General features: G+C 38.3%; 1 protein-coding gene across 1 annotated transcript in view; it reads right to left on the bottom strand.

The window, feature by feature from the left end:
• Nucleotides 1–4,066: 4,066 nt before the first annotated feature.
• Nucleotides 4,067–22,725, bottom strand: part of PDS5B (PDS5 cohesin associated factor B) — a 136,081-nt gene continuing 117,422 nt past the window's right edge. The window contains 15 exon segments of the mRNA XM_042457262.1: nucleotides 4,067–8,938; nucleotides 10,267–10,405; nucleotides 11,344–11,445; nucleotides 11,532–11,989; nucleotides 12,528–12,627; nucleotides 14,415–14,560; nucleotides 15,935–15,997; nucleotides 16,382–16,501; nucleotides 16,968–17,100; nucleotides 17,676–17,790; nucleotides 21,414–21,441; nucleotides 21,443–21,614; nucleotides 21,807–21,895; nucleotides 21,897–21,926; nucleotides 21,928–21,937. Of these exon segments, the coding sequence (XP_042313196.1) occupies nucleotides 8,903–8,938; nucleotides 10,267–10,405; nucleotides 11,344–11,445; nucleotides 11,532–11,989; nucleotides 12,528–12,627; nucleotides 14,415–14,560; nucleotides 15,935–15,997; nucleotides 16,382–16,501; nucleotides 16,968–17,100; nucleotides 17,676–17,790; nucleotides 21,414–21,441; nucleotides 21,443–21,614; nucleotides 21,807–21,895; nucleotides 21,897–21,926; nucleotides 21,928–21,937 (1,741 nt within the window). The 3' untranslated portion in view covers nucleotides 4,067–8,902.

Genomic DNA, 22,725 nt, shown 5'->3' with positions numbered 1-22,725 from the left:
TACTGTCGGGAAGTTCTTCCTAATGTTGAGGTGGAATCTCTTTTCCTATAGCTTGCATCCATTGTTCTGGGTCCTGTTCTCTGGAGCAGCAGAAAACAAGTCAGCTCCCTCCTCAATATGACATCCCTTCAAGTATTTAAACAGGGCTATCATATCACCTCTTAACCTTCTCTTCTCCAAGCTAAACATCCCCAGCTCCTTAAGTCGTTCCTTATAGGACATGGTTTTCAGACCTTTCACCATTTTAGTCGCTCTCCTTTGGACACAATATTCCAGGTGGGGCCTAAGCAAAGCAGAATACAATGGCACTACTACCTCCCTTGATCTAGACACTATACTTCTATTGATGCAGCCTAAAATCACATTGGCCTTATTAGTTGCTGCATTGCACTGTTGACTCATGTTCAACTTGTGGTCTACTTGGACTCCCAAATCCCTTTCACATGTAGTCTCGTTCAGCCAGGTGTCCCCCATCCTACATCTGTGCATTTTATTTTTCCACCCTAAGTGCAGTACCCTACATCTCTCCCTGTTGACGTTCATTTTGCTAGCTGTGGCCCAACTTTCTAGTTTATTTAGGTCATTTTGAATTCTGATCATGCCCTCTGGGAGGTTCAATGTCTACAGGCATCATTTGTGAGGATCTCTATGGCAATGATGGATTGTGGCCCTGGTATCATGTAGACGTTGATACCTTATGTACTGGGGATTGGGCTGGTGAGGGATGGCGGATACTACCACAGATAGTGGTTTCTCAGTGACCTAGAATGGGCCAGTGATGATGAGTAGTCATGTTAGGAATATGAATAGTCCCAGGATGTATGGTGAGATAGGTAGCAATAATTATAGTGACAATAGTGGGTATCACAGAGAGGTAAGTAGGCTTTCAAGGGTTTCACTCAGGGAGGTTCATAGTAGTACCTATCAGAAGTCTTTGACCCAACCAACTCTGTACGATACCTATGACGAGGCCAATCCTTCCTTTGGTGCCAAGAGTGGCAAGAGATGTCAGAGGACGGTTGGGAGTGTGATCAAAGCTAACATGGTCAGGAACAGGATCAAGATTGATATAGTTGAGAATAGTTTTGTCTGGGACCGAGACATTCGTAATAAGGACCAAGTGTTGTCTTGGTTGGGATCCAGAGTGCCTTGATCAGGACCGAGTAACCCATGACTGGATCGAGAGCGCTATGACCAGGAGTGTGGAGACCAACATTTGTCAGAAGACCAGGATTGAGACCAAATCCTATTCAGGGTTACCTGAGTGCTGGAGGTCTGAGTCAGAGTACAGTCTGAAGCTGAGTCCACAATGAGCCTCAATGTGGAGGTGAAGTTGATGGCTGCTGTGGTTGTTGTTATTATTATTATTAAGCTTTATTTATAAAGCGCTGTAAATTTACACAGTGCTGTACATACAATCAATTAAATGGATTTAAAAAAACCTGCCAGTGGCGTACATTCTAGGTAAAACAATTAGAAGTTAACACATATTAATACACATAAAATTCAAAACAATAAAATATAACAAGCAAACAGGTTAAAATAAGCATACGACAGCAACCATGTAATGTCTGGGAACACTTCCATAAAACAGAATTGTCTTCGACTCAGCTTTAAAGCTGGTTAAAGAGGTGATGAACTGAACTTATGTGAAAAGGAGGTTCCACAAGTGGGAGGCAGCAAGTGAAAAGGGACAGATCCGAGCCAGGGACAGCAGTCCTTGATTACCAGATTGGAAGGTGTGAGTGGGAAGGTAAGAAGAAACTAGTTCCAAAAAGTAAAGACCATGCAGAACTTTAAAAGTCACCAACAGAAGTTTATAATGAATACAGAAAGGGAGGAGGAGCCAATGGAGAGATGACAATAAAGGAGAAACGTGATGGAAGCGGTGAGCAGGCATGATGATACATGCAGCTGAATGCTGAACAGAAATTAAAGGACAGAGATGAGAAAGAGGAAGTTATTGGGTGCCAAAAGAAAGGGTCTGGTTTTTGCAATATTATAGAGGAAAAAATCTGCACACCTTGGCTGTAGCCTGAATCTGTGGAATACACAACAGGGAAGTTTGTTGTGTTGGCTCTGGTTTAGGGAGGTGTTCCGTTTGAATGCCCAGTATGGATTTGGGTGACGTCCTGGATTGGGCAATCCTCAGTAAATGGTCTCTCTGAAATTGCTAGTACAGAAGCAGGGATGGACAAGCACAAGCAGCAGCTCACTATTGGTACTGATGTAGATGCCATCTGAGACCGAGTGCTATGGAACTGACTTTGGTTTTTTGGGCTCTCTTTTTGGTGCAGAACTGGGGGAAGATCTCTTATGACCCTTACCAGATTTGTGTAGTCTCAGGATGGATTGACCTGGAATCGGTGATGTAATTAAAGTGTCTGGACCCTCCAGGGAAGAGGGTGGTGGAGTTAAAGTGGATTGCTGGTGGTTGGCCAGGGAAGATGTTGAGGGGTCTCCTCAGCACTGAAGGAATTGAACATTATTTGTCGATGGGAACAAAAGTGGTGTGAAGAGGTTGGTTTTTAGCCACTTCCTCAGCTCCCTTTAATGATTGCTCCAAGAGATGTCGGATCTGATTGATGAAGCCACAGCAGATGGAGCACAAGTTTACCAGGTGGCCTTCACACAGGGAAAAGAGGCAGTGTTCAAGAACATTTGAATAGAGAATTTTACTGTCACATGAAATGCAACATTTTAACAAGGCCTTGAATGCCATGCAAAGATGATATCCAGAAGAAAAATCCCCAAAAGAATAAAAGCTACACAACATGTGGAGTTCAAAACAAATTGTATGATGGACAAAAAGGAAGTGAGGGGAGTAGCTGCTTGATGCTACTCATATAGCTGCCCTGAGAGCATGGGGTTACTACCAAAAAGTTACAGCCCTGGAACGTCTGTGAATACTCTGCGTATGTGCGAGACCCAGTTGTGTGAAGTACAAAGACCACAATGAAGAACTTGTTCTTACATTTGTTATTGTTGTGTGCCTTCAAGTCTTTTCCAACTTAGGGTGACTCTAAGGTGAACCTATCATTGGGTTTTCTTGGCAAGAGTTGTTTAGAAGGGGTTTAACTTTGCCTTCCTCTAAAGCTGAGAGCGGGACTTGCCCAAGGTCACCCAGAGGGTTTTATGGCTAAGCTGGGACTATATATGAAACTAATTTTTAGATGCAAATTGTTTAGAAGCAAATGGGAGCAGTAACCAAGTATTTAAACTGTTTGTCCTTCCTGGTTTTGAGGACTGTCAGAATTTAAGTTACAATTTTGAAAGCCTGACAACTGTATCTTCTGTCAACTCTGACTACTGATGTCTATTTGCTCTTGGTGTCCATAGGTTCTAATCCTCCTCCTGTCCCCCTGAATGAATATTACTCTAATTTTGATTTGTAGTATATTCTGCTCTTGCCCTTGCTCAACTGGCAGGCAAAGTCAGCTCTGCCAGAGTCTCAGCAAGCCACACTATCCTTCTTGTTAATAATTGGAAGTGATGTTTCTGCTGAGCACTTCCAGTTTTATTTTGACTGCTCCTGGGTCTGTTTTGGGGTAGGTCCTAGTGAAACAGCCATTAGCATGAAAGCTATGCTCCGAGAAAACGTTTTAACTGGGGGAGGGGGGACATTTTAATGTTTAAAACATTTCATGGGAGATGGAAACTCTAGGGCAATAGACCACCTGCAGGGCACATGATTCTCACCCGTGCTCTAAACAAATGTTTTTTTAACTTATAGTAAATAAAATGATGCCTATAATTCAGCCTACCTTCAGCTTCACAAACCCCCATTTAATAACTCTAAAGTCTTGGTACTAAGCTCGTTTTCTTTCCAATTAATATTTAAACTACTGTCAGGATACAGCCAGTTATTTCTATTAACAGTGGCTGCTGTTTATATCATACATGTGGTGACAGATGCAGTATTTATAAAGACATTAACTGTAGTATGAAAAACTATTTTAAGCATCTATACAAACTATACTGAATCCAGTACACACAAGCAATACTGATTGAACCCATGCAGTTTGCAATAGCACAGACCCATAATCTAATGAACAACAAATTCCCGAAGTTATCAAAAACTTTTATTTATTAAATGTAAATCTTGCAAAAGCAAGCTTTTGATTCATTACTTAGAACTGTTTTGTTTTTTAGAGTCTAGTTCGCTAGAACTCTTTACTCATTATTTCTCAGGATGGGGGGGAGGAGGGTGAACTTACAAGGAGTCAAAAGTGAAGGTAATGGAACACTGTTGAGTGAGACAGGCAAGGCAGGATATTGGGAATATAGTTAAGTAGCAGCAACTCAATTTTCCAGCAAATTAGAGACACTGATAGGAAAATTCCAGGATAACTCAGTAGACAGTCAGCTAACTTGTGGATGATCAGGAAATTTCAGGGATTACTATATATTCCACCCACAATAAAAGTATTGTGTAGGTTCTGAATTGATGCCAAACACCAACATATAACTTTAAATATTATCTACATAAATAGGAATAATAGTTACCTTTCTCAATTGGTACAATTCTATCGTATTTTTCTTTCTTCGAAGGCTTCAACCCATTAAATCAGATACATGAAGCCAATATGGTTCTTCTAGTACAGGAGGGAACAGACAATTATCCCAGGATAATTAATGGGCTATACAGATTGGCCCTAAGGGGCGGCATACAAACAATACTGAATCCAGTACACACAAGCAATACTGATTGAGCACATGCAGTTTGCAATAGCACAGACCCATCATCTAATGAACAACAAATTCCCACAGTTATCAAAAACTTTATTTATTAAATGTAAATCTTGCAAAAGCAAGCTCTTGATTCATTACTTAATTCATTACCTGGCCAGATCGGGGCTGCAGCAACCTCACGCCATAGCCCCAATTCAGCCTTTGGAGAGCGCAAAAAGGAGCTACAAAAAGCCGGAGGTGTTTCATGTTGACGTGCACCGTGTGGACCGGCGCATGATAAAATGGCACTGTGGGGGCAGGGTTAGGGCATCCAGCATGAGGATGCTGCACAATGACTCTGCCCACAGGCCGGCGCTTTGTGCCGGTCTGTATGGGGCCTAAATCAGACACAAATTTTAAGGCCTACTATAGTATAGTAGGTTAACTAAAAATGGAAAACTATCAGAAGACATCCAAGCCTAAGGTGATATTTGCAGAGTAAATTCAAACAAACTACTGATCAGGTAATAAACACACATCTTGAGAAACCAGGATCACTACTCTTATACCTGATGGACAACTGGGACTGTAATGCTGCATGCCCAGTAAAGTTTACATCTATAATATGCATGTAATGTCATCAAAATGAACTCGACATGGTAATCTGTATCACCAACACTTCAAGTAGGCGTTATATATTCCAAACACTTCTGTTCAATGTGGCTACACAAGTCTTGTACAATGTAATGAAGCCTCAACACTTTGCCCTTCATGTCTAGCAAAAGCAGTGGTTCAACCATTCCACTGACAGTAGGTACTTAAGCTCATTCCCTACTCAAGATACCCTCAAATGAGGGCCATAAAAATAACATTAATAATGAAAACATACTAGCATTGCTGTTACATAGGATCCTATCCTGAAATCTTTGACATTCTACTAGTCTTGGCTTCTGTTACCATAATTTCCCATTTGTAACACCCAAATTGTTAAAGATTGTTAACTTTGATTGCAGTGTCCATGTAAACATCTCAAACCAACACTATACCATGAAACCAAAGAAAGTTGCAAGATAAGATACAGGTAACAGGGTCATTTGAGACGGCGGTGCATTGGGATCGCAGCAGAGAGAAATAATGTAACCTCCATAGAGGGTAGAAATTTTACTATTTGTTATTAATAACAAGCCTAGCAGGTAAAGAATATGTGCATTAGTTTTATCCTTCCTGACACAAATTTCCATGGCGCCTTCATTCAAAGTGAGAACTGTACTATTCACTATTTGGTACAAGTCTACCACTGATAGAATTTGTTGTTGCTATGTGCCTTCTAGTTGAGTCCAACTTATGACCATCATATCCTAGGATTTTCTTGGCAAGATTTATGCAGAGAAAGTTTGTCATTCCCTTCCCATCAGAATGAGTGACTTAGTGGGGTTTCTATGGCTGAGCAGGGATTTGAGCCCAGAGTTTAGTCCGCTACTAGCTGGGTCTCAGTAGAAGAGAATGTACATTAATTTCCCCTTTTCTGTCAGATTTGCATTTGTAATCTAAACATTTCTAATATATACTTGTATTTTGGGGAAATGATACAAAGAAAAAAAGTACAAGAACAATAATATGTCTTTGGAAGTTAAGTAACTAAAAACCCAGCTTGCTGTACATTTTCTGTTTCACTTCAGCAAGAAAATGATAATAAAAGTGGATTAATATGCTTGGTTGCAGGCTACAACAAGATAACTAAAAATTTCATGCTTGAACTTTCAACAGTGAGGTCAACTTGACTGTTTAATGTTATACAATACATATTATAAACTGAACATAATTGAAAAGCACACTAACTGCATTTTAGCATACTGTCTCTTTATACATTATTTTACTGCAGCTATTGTATGCAGATCTGAAAGTGTTAGTACATAAGATATTCAGTATACTTATAGGAAGAGAATAAAGACTAAAATGGTTAAACATGATCTCATTTTATCTGCATCTGTTTTCCCAATTTCAAATTTAAACTGTCAAACTACCGGAAAATAAATATTTAAACTGCCAAATTATAGATTAAATTTAAATATTAAGATTTATGATTAATTTGTGTGTATCAGTATTAAAAGAAATATGGTCAAATTATGTTCATGCAAACTATGTTCAACAGTCTGCAAAGCAGTTTGAATATCATTTTGATATTTTGCATCAAATCGTTTTATGCATATACTTACTAAATGTTGTCAGTGCAATTTTGTCAGTTTAAGAAAATGAAATACTAACATACTATTTTTCTTTTCTACTATATAAAAACTCTTATTTGCACTGTTAAACTTTGTGAGCTGATAGGGAAATTTCTAAGTGAAGTCATCTGAGCCACCTTTAGCTAATGTTTTTAAACAGCTGTTACTCAAACAAAGGACAGCCCCAGAACAGTAAAAAGGGGTTCTTCAAGGAAGCATTTAAGCAGAACAGCTTGATCAACACAAACTGTCTAGCTTTGTCTATTGCTGCTGCTGATTTTTTTTTAAAAAACCATATAATGAAAAAGTTTAGAAAAAAAGCTGAATTTCCTCTGAAAATTTTACTTGCTAACATGTTCTGGAACAACCGTGGAGTCTCATCTCTTCCCTAGCATATATCCCCTTGAAATTATAACTTAAAAGATGCCTTGGTTAATTTCTGACAATGTTCCATTATTCCATGAGATAAAATATTAATAAGTTAAAATTTGATGCTCTAATATTTACTACTAGCAAGAAAAACAACATGTTAAACTATAAAGTGTGCCTCGCAAAGCATAAATAAAAACCTACACATTTTGGTTCAAACACAGTTTGCAAAACTGCATACAGGACGCCTTAAGTAATTTCCCAGTTTGTTTGATTTTTGTAATTTTACCCAAGAAACAAAGTTCAACCACTTGAAGGTGGGTACATAAAGTGAAGCTCCTTAAAGATTTAGAATACCCCGACTGAAATATTCTTTCACTGACGATTCAATGGAAAACATGTTCACCATAAGCCCTCTCCCAACTGTCCACACCTACACACAGAAAAATTAAAAAAAAAGTTGGTTAACAAAAAAAGAAAATACAATAAGCTCTTGGTAGAAGGTTCTTCTCATGAGGCAGTGTAGGATATCCTACACCAGATAAGACTCTTTAAAATTACATTGCAATTTCATTACATTTTTTTCATAAACATGCAATCACTGTGAAATACAAAACACGTGGCTCTGAAGAAGGAACAGCTTTATAAAGACAGACTGCATCAATAAAATTTTCTTTCAATTAACTTTACATAGTAATAAAACCTGTATTTTCACTAAAGCTCAGATATCAGGTTTCATATTATAATGCAATAATTTGCTCTTTTTGAACATAATGTTCAGGAGGGAATATGCACACTGAGATACTAGACTATTAAAAATTCAGTTGCAGAATTTTATTGATACAGCAGATTAACAAAAACTATTAAGGAAAATAAGAAGATAGGCTCTCATTACATTATTTAATAACACACTTTAAAAATTAAACTATTAAATTCTTTTTAAATGCTCAATGTCACAAAAGGTCCAGAAGAATCTGGTATCAATACTGAGGTGTGTAAAATAAATCTTCTTTCACAAATCTGCTTCTAGCTGTATTATTTCATCCCAAATCATTTCAAATGCAGTCTGGCACCTCCAAAGACAGATGAGGGCCAAAGGTAAACACTGGATTAGATATATAAAGAAAAAGAGGCCATGGTTTTTTCTGTTACTTTCTAACAAATACTGTTAGAAGTATCACTATAATGTCAAACTGATTTTTTTTTTCACAGTTAAATGCCAAAAAACAAAAAAATACAGACACTGACAGATATTGCTTGATATCCATTCTAATTTTTCCTCCTTTTTTGAAATCAATAGATCTAACAGTTTTGTACTGTCAGGTTTAAAGCCGCAGTAAAAGCTATACAAGCACACAGGAGTCAGAAACATTTTTTAAAAAAGGATTATTTACAGGCTGTTTCTTTTGTTCATGTGTCTATATAGCCAACACACGTTACACTTCACAAAAATCCATGGTTTATGATATTAACATGTGTGTGGCTTATGCTTGTGACCTGGAAACTCCAATTGCAGGGCAGGAAAATTGTCTAGCTTTCACCAGCAATTCCCATTGTGAGCACCAAGAGCTTCAGTCTGAAATAATAAAGAGCATTCTTCAAAGACTTCACTTTAAAATGCTGGCAATGTGGCTTTTTCATCGCTTTTCCCTTTTGGATGTCCTTCGGCGTACCTGGGGGGAAAACACCACATCAAGTTATATACCCCAATCCAGCTAAGAAGATCTGCAGACAGACATTCACGTGTTTGTCAACTGCTATATCATTAATCAATTCCACAAGTGTAAAGCACATTTAAATGCACCTTTTATTATGCATTAAGTGCCAATGCCATCAATGTGCCTTGCACTGTGCATCAACATACCATTAAATACAAATACCTTTTAAATGTATGAATGAAAGAGAAGCACAAGTGGAAGTAATATTTAAAATGAAACATACATTCTATTACCGCAAAAACCAACAGGCATTAAGAAAAAAGCCTATTCTGCTAATTTCAAAATTTATGTCACATATTTCATATTGTTGTTGTTGCATACTTTTAACTCATTTCTGACTTAAAATGACCCCAAGGTGAACCTATCATGGGGTTTTCTTGGTAAGATTTTTTCAAAGGGGCCTTGTCCTTGTCTTGCTCTGAAGCTGAGGAAGTACAACTTGCCCAAGGCCACCTACTAGGTTTCCATGGCCAAGTGAGCATTCAAATCCTGGTCTCCATAGTCACAGTCCAATCATCAAACCACTTCGCCACTGGCTCTTATATTTCGTATACATGCCTACTTAGTTAAACTTTGATAATTCATTTTAATATTAACTACAAATGACTCATGTTCTCTTTTCCCACATTGTTGTTTCAATGTAAAAGACAGAGAAGGGTAGTTTATCACAAAGTAAAATCCATTAGGCTCTTTCTATTATATGCACAGGCAGAAGAAAGAGCATCTTTTCACTATTTTGTTATAATGCATGAAAACTAAGGCCCGGTACAGACGGGCTTTATGTGACGTCCTCGTCATGTGCTAGGGTTGCCTCGGAGCACTCCGCCCACATGCGGCCTAACCCTAGCACGTGATGGGAGCGTAATCATGGCGCCATGATTATGTCACACACATGCTGCGTCCAAACAACGCGGTGCATGTGTGATGTCTTTGCACCAACAGCACGTGAAGGAGCTCCAAAACGGAGCTCCTTCTGAGGGAGTGCCTTGTTCCTGCAGCCACCAAACGGCTGTGGAAACGGGCCCAAGTGGCCCCTTTCTCCCCCGGCTGCAGCTCCCGGGGTGTCCTGGGGCATGAAGCCCCAAGGACACCCCTTTTCAGGACCTGGGAGAAACGGCATTTTGCCACTTCTCCCTGGTCCCGAAAAGTGCTGAATTGGGGCCTCTGGGCTGTCGGTGTGGCTGCCCTGGCCCCAATCCGTGGAGTAAAGGGGTGCATTGCAGTCTGCCCCAAAGGGGCAGTCCATACCCTGCGTAAGTTATAAAATTAAAAAACATATTTACTTTAACTGTGGAAACTTCCTCTTCTTCCATTGTTACTTCTTGGGGAATATCTTCAACAGGTGAATTACTCTGAAATACATCCATTTCTTCACCAGATTCATTTTCTTTACTTGCTGTTTGCTTTGCCCGTCCAGCTCTTCTAAAATGGAAAACCACAGATAAAGTGTTCATTTTATAAATTATTCTAACAAATGACAAATTAGTTGTGGGAAGATCTAAAGGCCATCACAGCATCTAAGAAATACTAAATTCTTCTCTTCCCTGAACCTTATATAAATATAGTTGTTTAAACCAGCTGGATGGAAATAAGGTACACTGTTCTATTTTATTATTAGTATTTATTTGTATAGCGTCGTAAGTTTTGCACGGCACTTTACAGAGTGATCAAAACAATATAAACCTGCCAATGGTGTGCAGTCTAAAATCATAAAATATATAATATAAAATATAGTTAATAGAATTTTTTCCCATTGAAATAGCTTTCAACTGTGAAACTATAGACAATTATACCCTAGTCTGAATTAACAGAGATATCAAGCTTTAAATGCTTACATAAACAAAAATTTTTTTAACTCAGACTTAAAATTAACTAGAGAAGTAACAGTCCGAAAATGTTTAGGGAGGTGGTTTCAGGAATAAGGAGTGGCAAGGGAGAAAGAGTGAATCTGAGCCAGAGAAGAAGAAACTCTTGGCTGGGTCAGGAGCCCTGAGCCCCTGGATTGCCCCCGGGGGGGGGGGGGGAACCATACAAGGCTCTGAAGGTTAAAAGAAGAAGCTTATACTGAATCCTGAAAGGAATGGGGAGGCAGTGAAGAGATAACAACAGAGGAGTGACATGGTCAAAACTTTCTGTTTATGATTGGATTTTCTGAGATATTATGTTTTTAAAAAACTTGACTAAATGTAACAAACTTCACCTCATTCATTCATTCATTCATTTATTGATGGCATTTGCCTGATGCATCTCCATCTACCAGAGCCTCCAAGGTGGGCAAAAACATTTAAAACATAAAATACATGAATGAAAACATTTTCAAAAAACATAAAAATTCCTCTTTAAACACAGTTTCATCTTACCCTTTTTTCTGCTGTGAAGGTGGTGTTTTTGGTGGTCTCCCTCGTCTTTTCTGTGGTGTGGACTGGTTGGATTCAGTTGTACTTATTTCAGATGATTCAGACCTACTTGGAAGAATATCCAAGTTATATGACAAATTTTAAAACACAAGTCCAAAGTTAGAGAGCAGTTTACAAAACAAGGGATATACCTCTGTTGTGTTTTCCTTGGTGTCTTGTACTGCCGAACTTTTGACTTCTGCTCTATGCTTTCCATTTGTCTTTCTTCTTCCTCTTCCTCCTCTTCCTCCTCCTCTTCCTCCTCTGCAGGTTTTACCGGTGTGGCTTTTTTTCTGCCCCTTTTAGATGTCTTTACTGATGATTCTTCCTTTAGTGTGGCTCCAACAGCTGCCTTGGGGGGTCGTCCTCGTCTTCCCTTCTTTGGTGGGCTGTTTTGTTCATCTTCACTTTCTAGGACATCCTCCTTTAGTCTCTTTTCCTCTGACCACTGAGGTTCCTCTGGCTCTGAAATAACTGCTGCCCTCTTTCTTCCTCGCTGACCACTTCTAAGTTTTGGTTCTTGTCCTAGTTTACTCAGATCATCTATACCCAACTTCTCTTCTGGATCTGTAATCATTTTCTTCCTGCTTCTGGGCTTTTCCAGCTCTGACTGAAGAAGAAAGAAAAAGTTAATTCTCCCATCAATTATCAAGTTCCTATTCATGAAAAAATAGGATTTCTTTTACAATGAAAAAAAAAGACTCCAAAAATTTCTTTTAAGTTTCAAATATAGTGTTTTCTTAGTGGTTAAACTGTGCCTTAAGTGACCAAAATAAATTCCTGCAATACAAGAATTTTAAGGAAATAAATATTTTAAGGTGAAATGCAGGGCCTGCCTTGCTGTTTTACTCATCTGTTGAAATGTAAAGTGACTATACAATTCAAATATTATGAGATTGTCATACTTAATTCTATAATGGCAATTTTAAAAAAATCTCTCAAAGACTTGATTACATATTACACCACACAAGTACATGTTAGAGCTCCTATTTCTAATTTTTAGAAGATGTAAGTTAGGTTTTCTAGTAAATCAGTATGATTTTAAAAATGAAATCCATATTTATGAGTGCTAGCTAGAAAATATTTCTTTTTCGTGTACTTATTTATTAAGATGAATGAAAAATGCAACACAATTAATTAATTCTTACAATTTCAGAGTCATCTCTCTTATCATTTTTCTTTGTTGGCAAAGGTGAAGCCATTGTATAGTCTTCATTTTCACTGTGGTCCATTTCAGTGCTGTCAAGTCTGTTACAACATAGACATTCAAGATCAGAAATACAATTAATCCATAGTTTCTGAATTGAAAATTGACAACAGCTTCAGCTGAAATAAGAAATTATCAATGTTAGGGTGATGTTTTTCTTCATTTCATTGGTGTCACACTTTTGCCCCATAGTTGAAATAACATACATGCATTTGTATGAAAAAGGTAGATGTTCTTTTAGGGATGCAACTAGTATGGAGGGGCTAGACTTGGCCAATGTGACCCCAATGTTTCAGGTGTGCAATAAGACATTCCATCTCTTTGGGATGAAGTTCTTATTTATTTTGTTCATTGAAAATTAAAGCATTCCCATTCCTTTCATCCTGTTTTACATGGTGAATTTACACCTATATTTTCTTATCAACATTGGTTTCTGAGCAGTAATATTTCACTTCTGCACTATGATAAACTATTTCAGGAGTTCTCTGCTTTTTAAGGGGGGGGGGGTTTGGTAAACCAATGTAACTTTTTTCCAGTCTTCCAACATGAATGAATAGTTACACTAGTCTTTTCCTTGAGCTCTAACTCAAAACGCCAACCATACAGCATGACAGAGGTCAGGTGGAGACATAACACCGCTTACTTTCTTAAGTATCATTAGAAAAATACCTGCCAATTTTGAATGTTTTAATTTATATCCTTATTTTTCCCAAGATGAGATTCAATTCTAATGCAAATGAAATGAAGTTTATTGAAATGAAGGTTGGGGGAAGCATCCAAGCCCATCTCTTAAGCAAGTTTAACAGTGTTAAATACAATAGTTTATTGGATTAATTATTTTTATTATTTTGTAATGTTGGTATTATATATCCTAATATACAGCAAGTTTCCAATTACAATTAAGGAAAGTTAGGCTGAAAAACAGATTTTTCTTTCTCAAGGCCACCTAGTACATAGTAAAATCAAAATTTGAACCTATGCAAAAAGAATTTAAATAAAAAGAATGATTTGTCATGCATATCATTTGATTTTATTGGTATATTTTTATATCCATATATAAAGTAACACCAGCATTAATTCATTCACTTCATTTATTTACTAAAGAGACCAGCTCAGTACAGATTAAACATGTAATAGTATAAAAGCAAGAACCAAAGAAAGCAAAATGGCTTTATACTTTTCTGCATTAAATGCAAAGGGGATTCTACTCTAAACATAACAATACATTCCAGTATGAGGCAAAGTTTTATCTAGCATTTATTCAGCAACTATAATCAATAGCCATTCAATACCTATAGGCATTCAGCACTGCAGTTACTGATTCATAACATAGAGTTACAGATATGTAACTGATGTGTATTCAGTAAAACTATGAAGTCTGACTGGAAATCTGAGTAAATGCCACACAGTCCACCTTAACAGCTAACCACCAGATCAGGTGAATGAATTCCATTCAGCTTCCAAGCAGGCACAAAGTGGAAGTTTCCATCTGCCTCTCACTAGTGAGCGAGCCTGCAACAATGAGAAGCAGCATCTCTGTCCTTATCACAGTCTCGCTCCTGGCAGGAGGAAGTGGAAATGTCACTCTTCTTGTGATTGGAAACAGCAGATCTCCTTCATCTTCACTGGCTGACTTTTAAGATGGGCTGGGTGGGTTCACCCCAGAAGACATAAGTAAATACTGATCTAGGATTTCTGCAACTATCTTCCCATCTAGATGTAATCTGATTTGCATTCTGCTCTACTCAATTTATTTTAGGATACTGTTACATATATACTATTAAAATGTAATTAATAAATATAAATATTGTTTCGATGTATTACTCACCTGCCTTTGATTCTTCCAGGTGAGCCTGGATTTGAATTGCTGCTGGCATTGCTTACTGTTTCCATTCGTGATGATTTAGATTGAGACTGCTTGCCTGCTGATGAAAGTGGCTTATTAACAGCTCCAAGAACATTGGCTGCTTTGGGCTGTTAAAAAAAACAACTCCATTTAGTACTGACATTTACTATTGTGAATTCCTGTATCTCAAGTAACAAAGCAGTAACAAATCTATGACAAACATAAACATCCATTTATGTATATTCTCAGGGATGCTACCTCATTCATATGTACTTGTAATACACCCAAGGCCTTTTGCATGCAAAATGAGCATACCAATGGCACATCAACTCAGGCAGATTCTGCTGGATTTCAAGCCAAATACTGAGCAGTAAGTCATCTACCATCCTATTCCCTTGGGCCCCATACAGACAGACCAAAATAAAGCTGCTTCGGGCCACTTTGGAGGTATGCTATTTAAATGATGCATACGTCCTAAGAGTCCGGAAGCCACGCCAAAGCCACAATCCAGTCATAAGGACTGTCTGTATGGGGCCACAGCAGAGTCTTTTGTCAAGGTGGGGCAGACAAGGCAAATTCAAGGGCACTTCCTTGGTTGGTTAGATCAATGATAAGTTCAGGTGTATCATCCCACTAGTGTTATTAAGACACATTCTTGATGTTCTGGCTGATTTTATAGACATTCCCTCACAATGCACAGTACTGCAGAGGCTGAATTCTTGTTCAGTATTCCTCATTTTCCAAATCTAAGACTTATTGTAACTGCAAAGATGTTCCTCAAATAATTTGTGTGTGAACTACTATTAGGAAATTAGCACCACTTAGCACTCAATAAGACAAAATAACTGACTGAACCTTCAGTGTTTCCCAAAGTCACTCCCATGAACCTCTGGTGCTGGAAACACAGTCTACTGCACCAATGTGGGCAGGAAAAATACAGAGATTTTTGTACTGTAAAAATTATTTTGTAGCTACCACTTCTAGTCAACCATAAAGCCTTCAGTATAGCTTATGCGCTATCTATGAAGACAATCACCATATATTTTTAAAGGCCCATTGGGGGTTCTGAGAGTTGCAGAGATTTGTAAAAACAAACAAACAAAAAGAGTGGGTAGGTGTGCTGAGGGCTACATGTGGAAGACAGAGTTTGTCCAACCAGTTGTGGCAACATATTTATCAAACACTTTTGCTAAGTAAATTTTGCCAACTTTTGTATCCTTTCAGTGGTAGGCTTTTTAACATCAGCTTTACTACTGAGCATGTGTTTTATCACTATTGTTCTTAACCTTGTTTATGTTACTGATTTACTCTAAGGTTTTGTTTTCATAAACTATGAACTGCTGTGTGTTTTACTAAGTAGTAGAGTATAAATATTATAAATAAAAGAGACAAGTTCATTTGTAGTTTTAACACTAACAGAAATTTTGTGGCAAGGGCAAATAAATACAAACAAAAATGATTTGCTTAGGGTAAGTACTAAATAAATATGTACAGAAGCCCACCTTTCCTGGAGTGAAAAATGATTTCATTTCTGGTGGCAAGTAATTTTTGGTATTACTGAAATTCTGTAATGAGAAGAAAGAGAAATAGGCTCAGGTAGAAAAAATGTAGAAATAGTCGTTTAGACCGTGTTTTTTAAAAATTTGTAAAACATTTTAAAGTATCAGATTTTTGATGTACAATTAGCACCAGGATTGGCACACATATTTAATGTAAACAATGAATTACACTCCCGTCCTGGGAGAAAGAAAAAAATAAATAATTATGTATTTATTATGGAAGCATTTCTGGATTACCATGTATCAAAGCTTTGGGTTTTCTGTAGTTTATGCCACCCAGAGCTGTCAATATTGAATATGTTACTATACTCTTTTTTTCAGCTAAAGAACTTAAAATATAACTGAAATTTTCCAACAGCAATTCTAATACAATTTAAGGGGGGGGGTTACCTTGTCAGGTTGAGTGAAATATCGAGCTGGAAGTACAGGGTCTTTGGGAGATTCCAAACTATATGTTGTGCTCTTTGACATGATGATGTTCATCGCTATATCACACACTGTGTAAAGTTTCTAAAGAAAGAGAATGTGGTTGTGTACATTTTTAGAAAACATCAGTTATAGCACACATCTTGAAAAAGCAGAACTGGAGGATTATTAGGAACTGCAGCTTTTATACTGTTAAGTTTCCACAACGGCAGTGAAGGGAAATCACTTCCACCTTTCAGAAATATATCCTATGAAGCCATTATATCCCTGAGGAATTTTAACTCAATATCCATTGTGGAGAAATTGCCATGACATCACAGAAGTTCAGCCAATCTGTATCAGCTATCAGAAAAAAATCTTAATGGGTTATAATATAGTTAAATAAATTGCTCACGTTGTGAAAATGGTGATACTTGAAAAAGTCCAAAAAGCAGAGTTCAGTGGAACCTAACACTCAGATGTTCCAATATTCCTTGAAGCTAATACCTTAGGTAGAGACCTATTAGGCATATAAGTATTTGTACTATCCAAACATTTTAATTCAACTTACTTCATTCATTTTTGGGTCTTCAGGTCCTTGAGCATCTTTTGTCTGTTTAATATTTTCTACCATTTTCCGGATAAATGCATGGCTATTATTTTCATTTTTAGCCATCAATATTTCCAATATGAACCAAAGACATCTAAAAAAAATATTCCTTATGTCAGAAAACCAGACATTAAATACAATATGTTATCATTTACAATGGGTAAAAATTATTACTGGTTTCCATTTTGAAAAACAAATTAAATATGGAGTACTGAAATATTTAACTTAGGGGCTTGACAGATGGGCGGCTGAAAGCCACCCGTCTTTGCCCCTGGTCGGTGCCGCAGCAGCCACACGCTGCAGCACGGACCCACTCCCTCAAAAGCCGCCGCTCTAGGCAGCTTTAAAGGGGCAGGATTATGGTGCTCATGCACCATGACGACGCCCCTTCCAGCTAGCGCTGTTTGGGTGCTCTGACACCCGTGCATCATCATGGCATGCCTCATGTAAATGGGGGCACGCCATGATGGCACATGAGCATCGATAGTAGGGCTTGCAGCATGTAAAAGCTGAGCCCTGCCTAGCCCTACTTTCAGGCCCAGGCAGGCACAAAATGGTCTGTACTGGCCATTACTCTAGTTAAACATTTAATGCAAGCTACAACTCAGCTCAGCACATACTATCAAACTGTACAGAATATTATTATTGTTGTTTTAAAGAAAGTCTTACTCTTTAATGTCTTTCAGTTGTTCAATGTCCTGAACTTTGACATAATCAGGATCATGCGCCAGAAGATGAATAGTATATGGAACGACGTACTCTGGTAAAAGTGATAAAAGTTTCTCTGAAAGTATAAAATTGAAAATTAAACACAGTCACATTTTGTCAGCATAACAGTAGTTAAACATGCATTTATAATATAAAGCATATTCACTAATGGAGATTAGGTCCATGCAAACAAGTATCTGTGTATATATTTTTGAAGTTATAAGAAAAACTAATCTTGTGGGTATTATACTGTGATTTTGGCAAAAATATTTAGCAAATTATGTTGTAGGCACAGTAGTTAAGAGACCTAGATATGGATCAAAAAGTCCCTGGTTTGAGCTCTTGAACTCCCTAGATAGTGATGAACAGCAGTAGTAGGGCAGCTACTGCTTAAGGTAGCCTTAAGAAGAGCGTAAAACAAATGTGGAATTAAGGAGTACCAGTAGCAGTCTCAAGCAGTGCCTAATCTCTAAAATGAATGTTTTCACTGTTTTGGTCTTTAAACAGAGCAAATAGGTTGGGGGGGGGGGGGTCTATGGCTTTTATGGGAAGAGGTACTATATCTGAAGAGAATTCAGAATGCAAAGATATATACCCCTAGAGGATATAGGGTGCTCAGAGACTGAGAAAATGAAGTTTACAATAAATACAATTTATGTTTAAGTACAGAATTATATTAATACTATTTATTCTGCCCTAAACAGAGCTGCAGAACAGCAAGGGTTTGAACAGAATACTGTACTATCATAACAGTATAGAAATCCTGGAATAAAAGAAGCTCCATCCCAAGAACTATAAACATTATAAACTAAAGACAGCTCACAGAAACACTTTCTAAGAAGATTGTTTTGACCTATTGTATAATCTTGTTCAATGAAGTGGCATGGCATTGAATTCCATAATCATGATCATCATGATCATTATTATTATAGAATCATAGAATCATAGAGTTGGAAGAGACCGCATGGGCCATCCAGTCCAACCGCCTGCCATGCAGGGAATCCAAATCAAAGCATTCCCAATAGATGGCCATCCAGCCTCTGCTTAAAGACCTCCAGGGAAGGAGACTCCACTACATTCCGAGGGAGTGTGTTCCACTATCGAACAGCCCTTACTGTCAGGAAGTTCTTCCTAATGTTGAGGTGAATCTCTTTTCCTGTAGCTTGTATCCATTGTTCCGGGTCCTGTTCTCTGGAGCAGCAGAAAACAAACTTGCTCCCTCCTCAATATGACATCCTTTCAAATATTTAAACAGGGCTATCATATCACCTCTTAACCTTCTCTTCTCCAGGTTAAGCATCCCCAGCTCCCTTAGTCGTTCCTCATAAGGCAAGGTTTCCAGACCTTTCACCATTTTAGTCGCCCTCCTCTGGACACGCTCGTTTCTCAATGTCCTTTTTGAATTGTGGTGCCCAGAACTGGACACAATATTCCAGGTGGGGCCTGACCAGAGCAGAATACAGTGGCACTATTACTTCTCTTGATCTAGACACTATACTTTTATTGATGCAGCCTAAAATTGCATTGGCCTTTTTAGCTGCCGCATCGCACTGTTGACTCATGTTCAACTTATGGTCTACTTGGACTCCTAGATCCCTTTCACATGTACTTTCATTCAGCAATGTGTCTCCCATCCTATATCTGTGCATTTCATTTTTCTGCCCTAAGTGCAGTACCTTACATTTCTCTCTGTTGAAGTTCATTTTGTTAGCTTTGGCCCAGCTTTCTAGTCTATTCAGATCATTTTGAATGTTGATCCTGTCCTCTGGAGTATTAGCTATTCCTCCAAATTTGGTGTCATCTACAAATTTGATAAGTATGTTCCCAATTCTGTCATCCAGGTCATTGATAAACATGTTGAATAACACTGGGCCCAGGACAGACTCCTGTGGGACTCCACTGGTCACTTCCCTCCAGGATGAAAAGGAGCCATTGTTGAGCACCCTTTGGGTTCGGCCAGTCAACCAATTACAGATCTATTTTAACAGTTACTTTGTCTAGCTCACCTTTTACAAGCTTCTTTGCAAGAATGTCATGGGAAACCTTGCCAAAGGCCTTACTGAAATCAAAATATACTGTATCCACAGCAATCCCTTTATCTACCAAGCTGGTAATGTTATCAAAGAAAGAGATCAGATTTGTCTGGCATGACTTGTTTCTCTGAAACCCATGTTAATTTTTGTGATTATGGCATTGCCTTCTAGATGATCACAGACTCTCTGTTTAATGATCTGCTCCAGAATCTTTCCTGGTATTGATGTCAGACTAACTGGACGATAATTGTTGGGATCCTCTTTTTTTTCCCCTTTTTGAAGATGGGGACAACGTTTGCCCTCCTCCAGTCTGCTGGGATTTCTCCTGTTTAGTTTTTTCCAAGGAGTTTTCAATAGATATTGCCAATGGATCCAATATGTGACATTTGCCAGCTCTTTTAGTACCCTTGGATGTGTTCATCTGGTCCTGGAGACTTAAATTCATTTAGATTAACAAGGTATTCCTCTACTATTCTCTTTGCGTATTCTGTGCTGAAATTCCCCTATTCTGTCCTCTGCTCCTTATCCTCGGTTGAGCACCCGTTGTGCCTGTTTCTGAGAAGACTGAGGCAATGAAGGTGTTTGAGTAATTCTGCCTTTTCTCTGTCTTCTGTTAGCATTTTAACCACTTCTCTATGCAGGTGGCCCTACCATTTTCCTTTTTCTTCCTTTTGCTGCGGACATATCCAAAAAATCCCTTTATTTATAATCCTGTCATCCTCCCGAGTACAGGACTAAAGGTGGCTGTACAAATCCTAAAACAGTCCAAGTTAAAACACTATAATCCAGAATAGGGTGGCAACAACACTTTTTGGGCCTCAAGGGCTACACTTGCATATCGGCTGGAGGAAGAGGGGCTTACACAAACATACAAGAACCTGCAATGTCCACAGATATCTTGTGAAGCATGTAGGCAGGGTGGAGGCAAAAACCGTCAACACACCATAACCTCCACCATTTTTATATAACTGGCTCTGTTTCTCTGCTACTATCACTGATGGGAAACCAAAATTTCAGAAGCAAACCCACTAATACTGCTTTTTTTTTCAGTTGCTAATAGTCGTAGGAAAATTGAATTGCACCAGAGCAGGATTGCTAAGGAGTGGCAATACAAGTTTCTACTGAAGTTTGCTGTGTTCCTTCCCACTAATAACAACAGTAACAATACTTGGGGGTAGGGAGAGGCTTTCATATTTGATCAAAACCACTGTTCGAGTGCTACTAAGAATTTTGAAACAGGCGTCCCAACGGAAGTGGTGACTGCATCGCTGTGAGCCAGTGTTATTTTCAGCCCAGATATAGATACTCCTACACAGAAGACTTTTCCTCGCACTTGTTCACAGTGTGCTAAAATTTATAATATGGGCCTGATAATCCTAAGTTATCTCGTTCCCGGGAAATGTTAGGCAGGGATGGATGATCCTCCAATGATTAAGGCCTTAAAGATGTTATGGTTTTAAAGGTAACAATTAATACAAAGAACTGGGTGCAAAAGCAATATGATCAAAAGATCAAACCCCCTCACCATAGTCATCATTGCATTTTTCAAAACAGAAATTTCTGGAAATCCAGATAGACTCGTGTCTAACATGCTTACAGCAACCTAATCTAAAATCATTGTGGCAGGTTAAAACTTTAATACTTCTTTTTCTCCTCAATTTCTTACCACTAACTGCTGCATGCTGCTTCAAATATTTCCCTTCTCACATTTATGTTTTTTTTCACTAGACATTGTCTTGCATGGAGCTGCGTCTCTTTTACTGGGTCTTTTGCACATAGTGCACAGATGGCCATATACCTCAGTGGTAACCTAACCTGATAGGCTTTGTGTAGTTTCCTGAGCAAAAGCTGTCTGACTTGGTAGCAACTCATCCGGAAGAAAGAAAAATCATGACGTTGCTTAATATCTGCTATAAATATTGGAAAGAACCAGACATACTTTACTACATGTACTGTAAAATATTGACTAAGTCAAATCAAGTTTTCAAGTTATGTATATTAAGCAGTGCAGAGATAGTAATTGCCCAACAATCCCATCCACCCCTTCTGTTGTCCTTACATTTAATGGCTAATGGCACACAGCTGGTAACTGTGTTCTAATGTGATGATTTCGTGATAACAAGGCTCTTGTGCCAGCTTCACAACAGCAACTAGCAGCAGCCAGCCTCAGACGAGACAATATCCGGTTTGCTAGAAGAAAACAGGGGCTTAATTAGTACAAAATCATTAAGACTGTTTTAGCAAGGATATGTCATATGGTGCGACATAATTTCTCATCATCCACATTATGTGTATTAAATAAATGCAGTAAAGTCCAACCTGTTTTAGATTAGATGTAGACACATCATAGGCAATCAATCCTTAGCTTATTCAGCTAAGATACCCACAAGCCTTTGCGTTGTGCATGCTGTCAGAAATTCATTGGACTCAGGAAACTAGGACCTGTTACAGACAGCTAAAATAAAGCTGCTTCGAGTCACAGTGGAGGTATGGTGTTTCAATGATGCATGCATCCTAAGAGTCCAGAAAGTCGCACCAAAGCCATGCCCGTCCAGCCTACGGACTGGAGCGTGGCTTGTGGTGCCGGCTTCTGGACTTCTTAGGAACATGACATCATGAAACACCATACCTCCACTGTGACTCGAAGCCGCTTTATTTTGGCTGTCTGTAAACAGGCCTGATGAAACTAGCTTCAAAGCAAGGCAGGATAAACAGCAGTTTTTGGATAAAAAGGAAATTATGGCCTGTTACACAGACTGCCAAAATAAAGCTGCTTCAGGTCTCTTTGGAAGTGGCTATTAAATGATGCATTACTATTATATTATTATTATTATTATTATTATTAAACTTTATTTTCTATAGCACGTTAATTATACACAGCACGTGTACAAACAGTCCGGATACAAATTAGGAGTAATAAAAAGCCTGCCCAAGGCGTACATATCTAAGATAAATAACAATTAAAAGAGTGAATCATC

This window comes from Sceloporus undulatus, chromosome 3 (assembly GCF_019175285.1).
Source record: "Sceloporus undulatus isolate JIND9_A2432 ecotype Alabama chromosome 3, SceUnd_v1.1, whole genome shotgun sequence".
Taxonomy (NCBI): domain Eukaryota; kingdom Metazoa; phylum Chordata; class Lepidosauria; order Squamata; family Phrynosomatidae; genus Sceloporus; species Sceloporus undulatus.
This window is presented reverse-complemented; position numbering and strand designations above follow the sequence as displayed.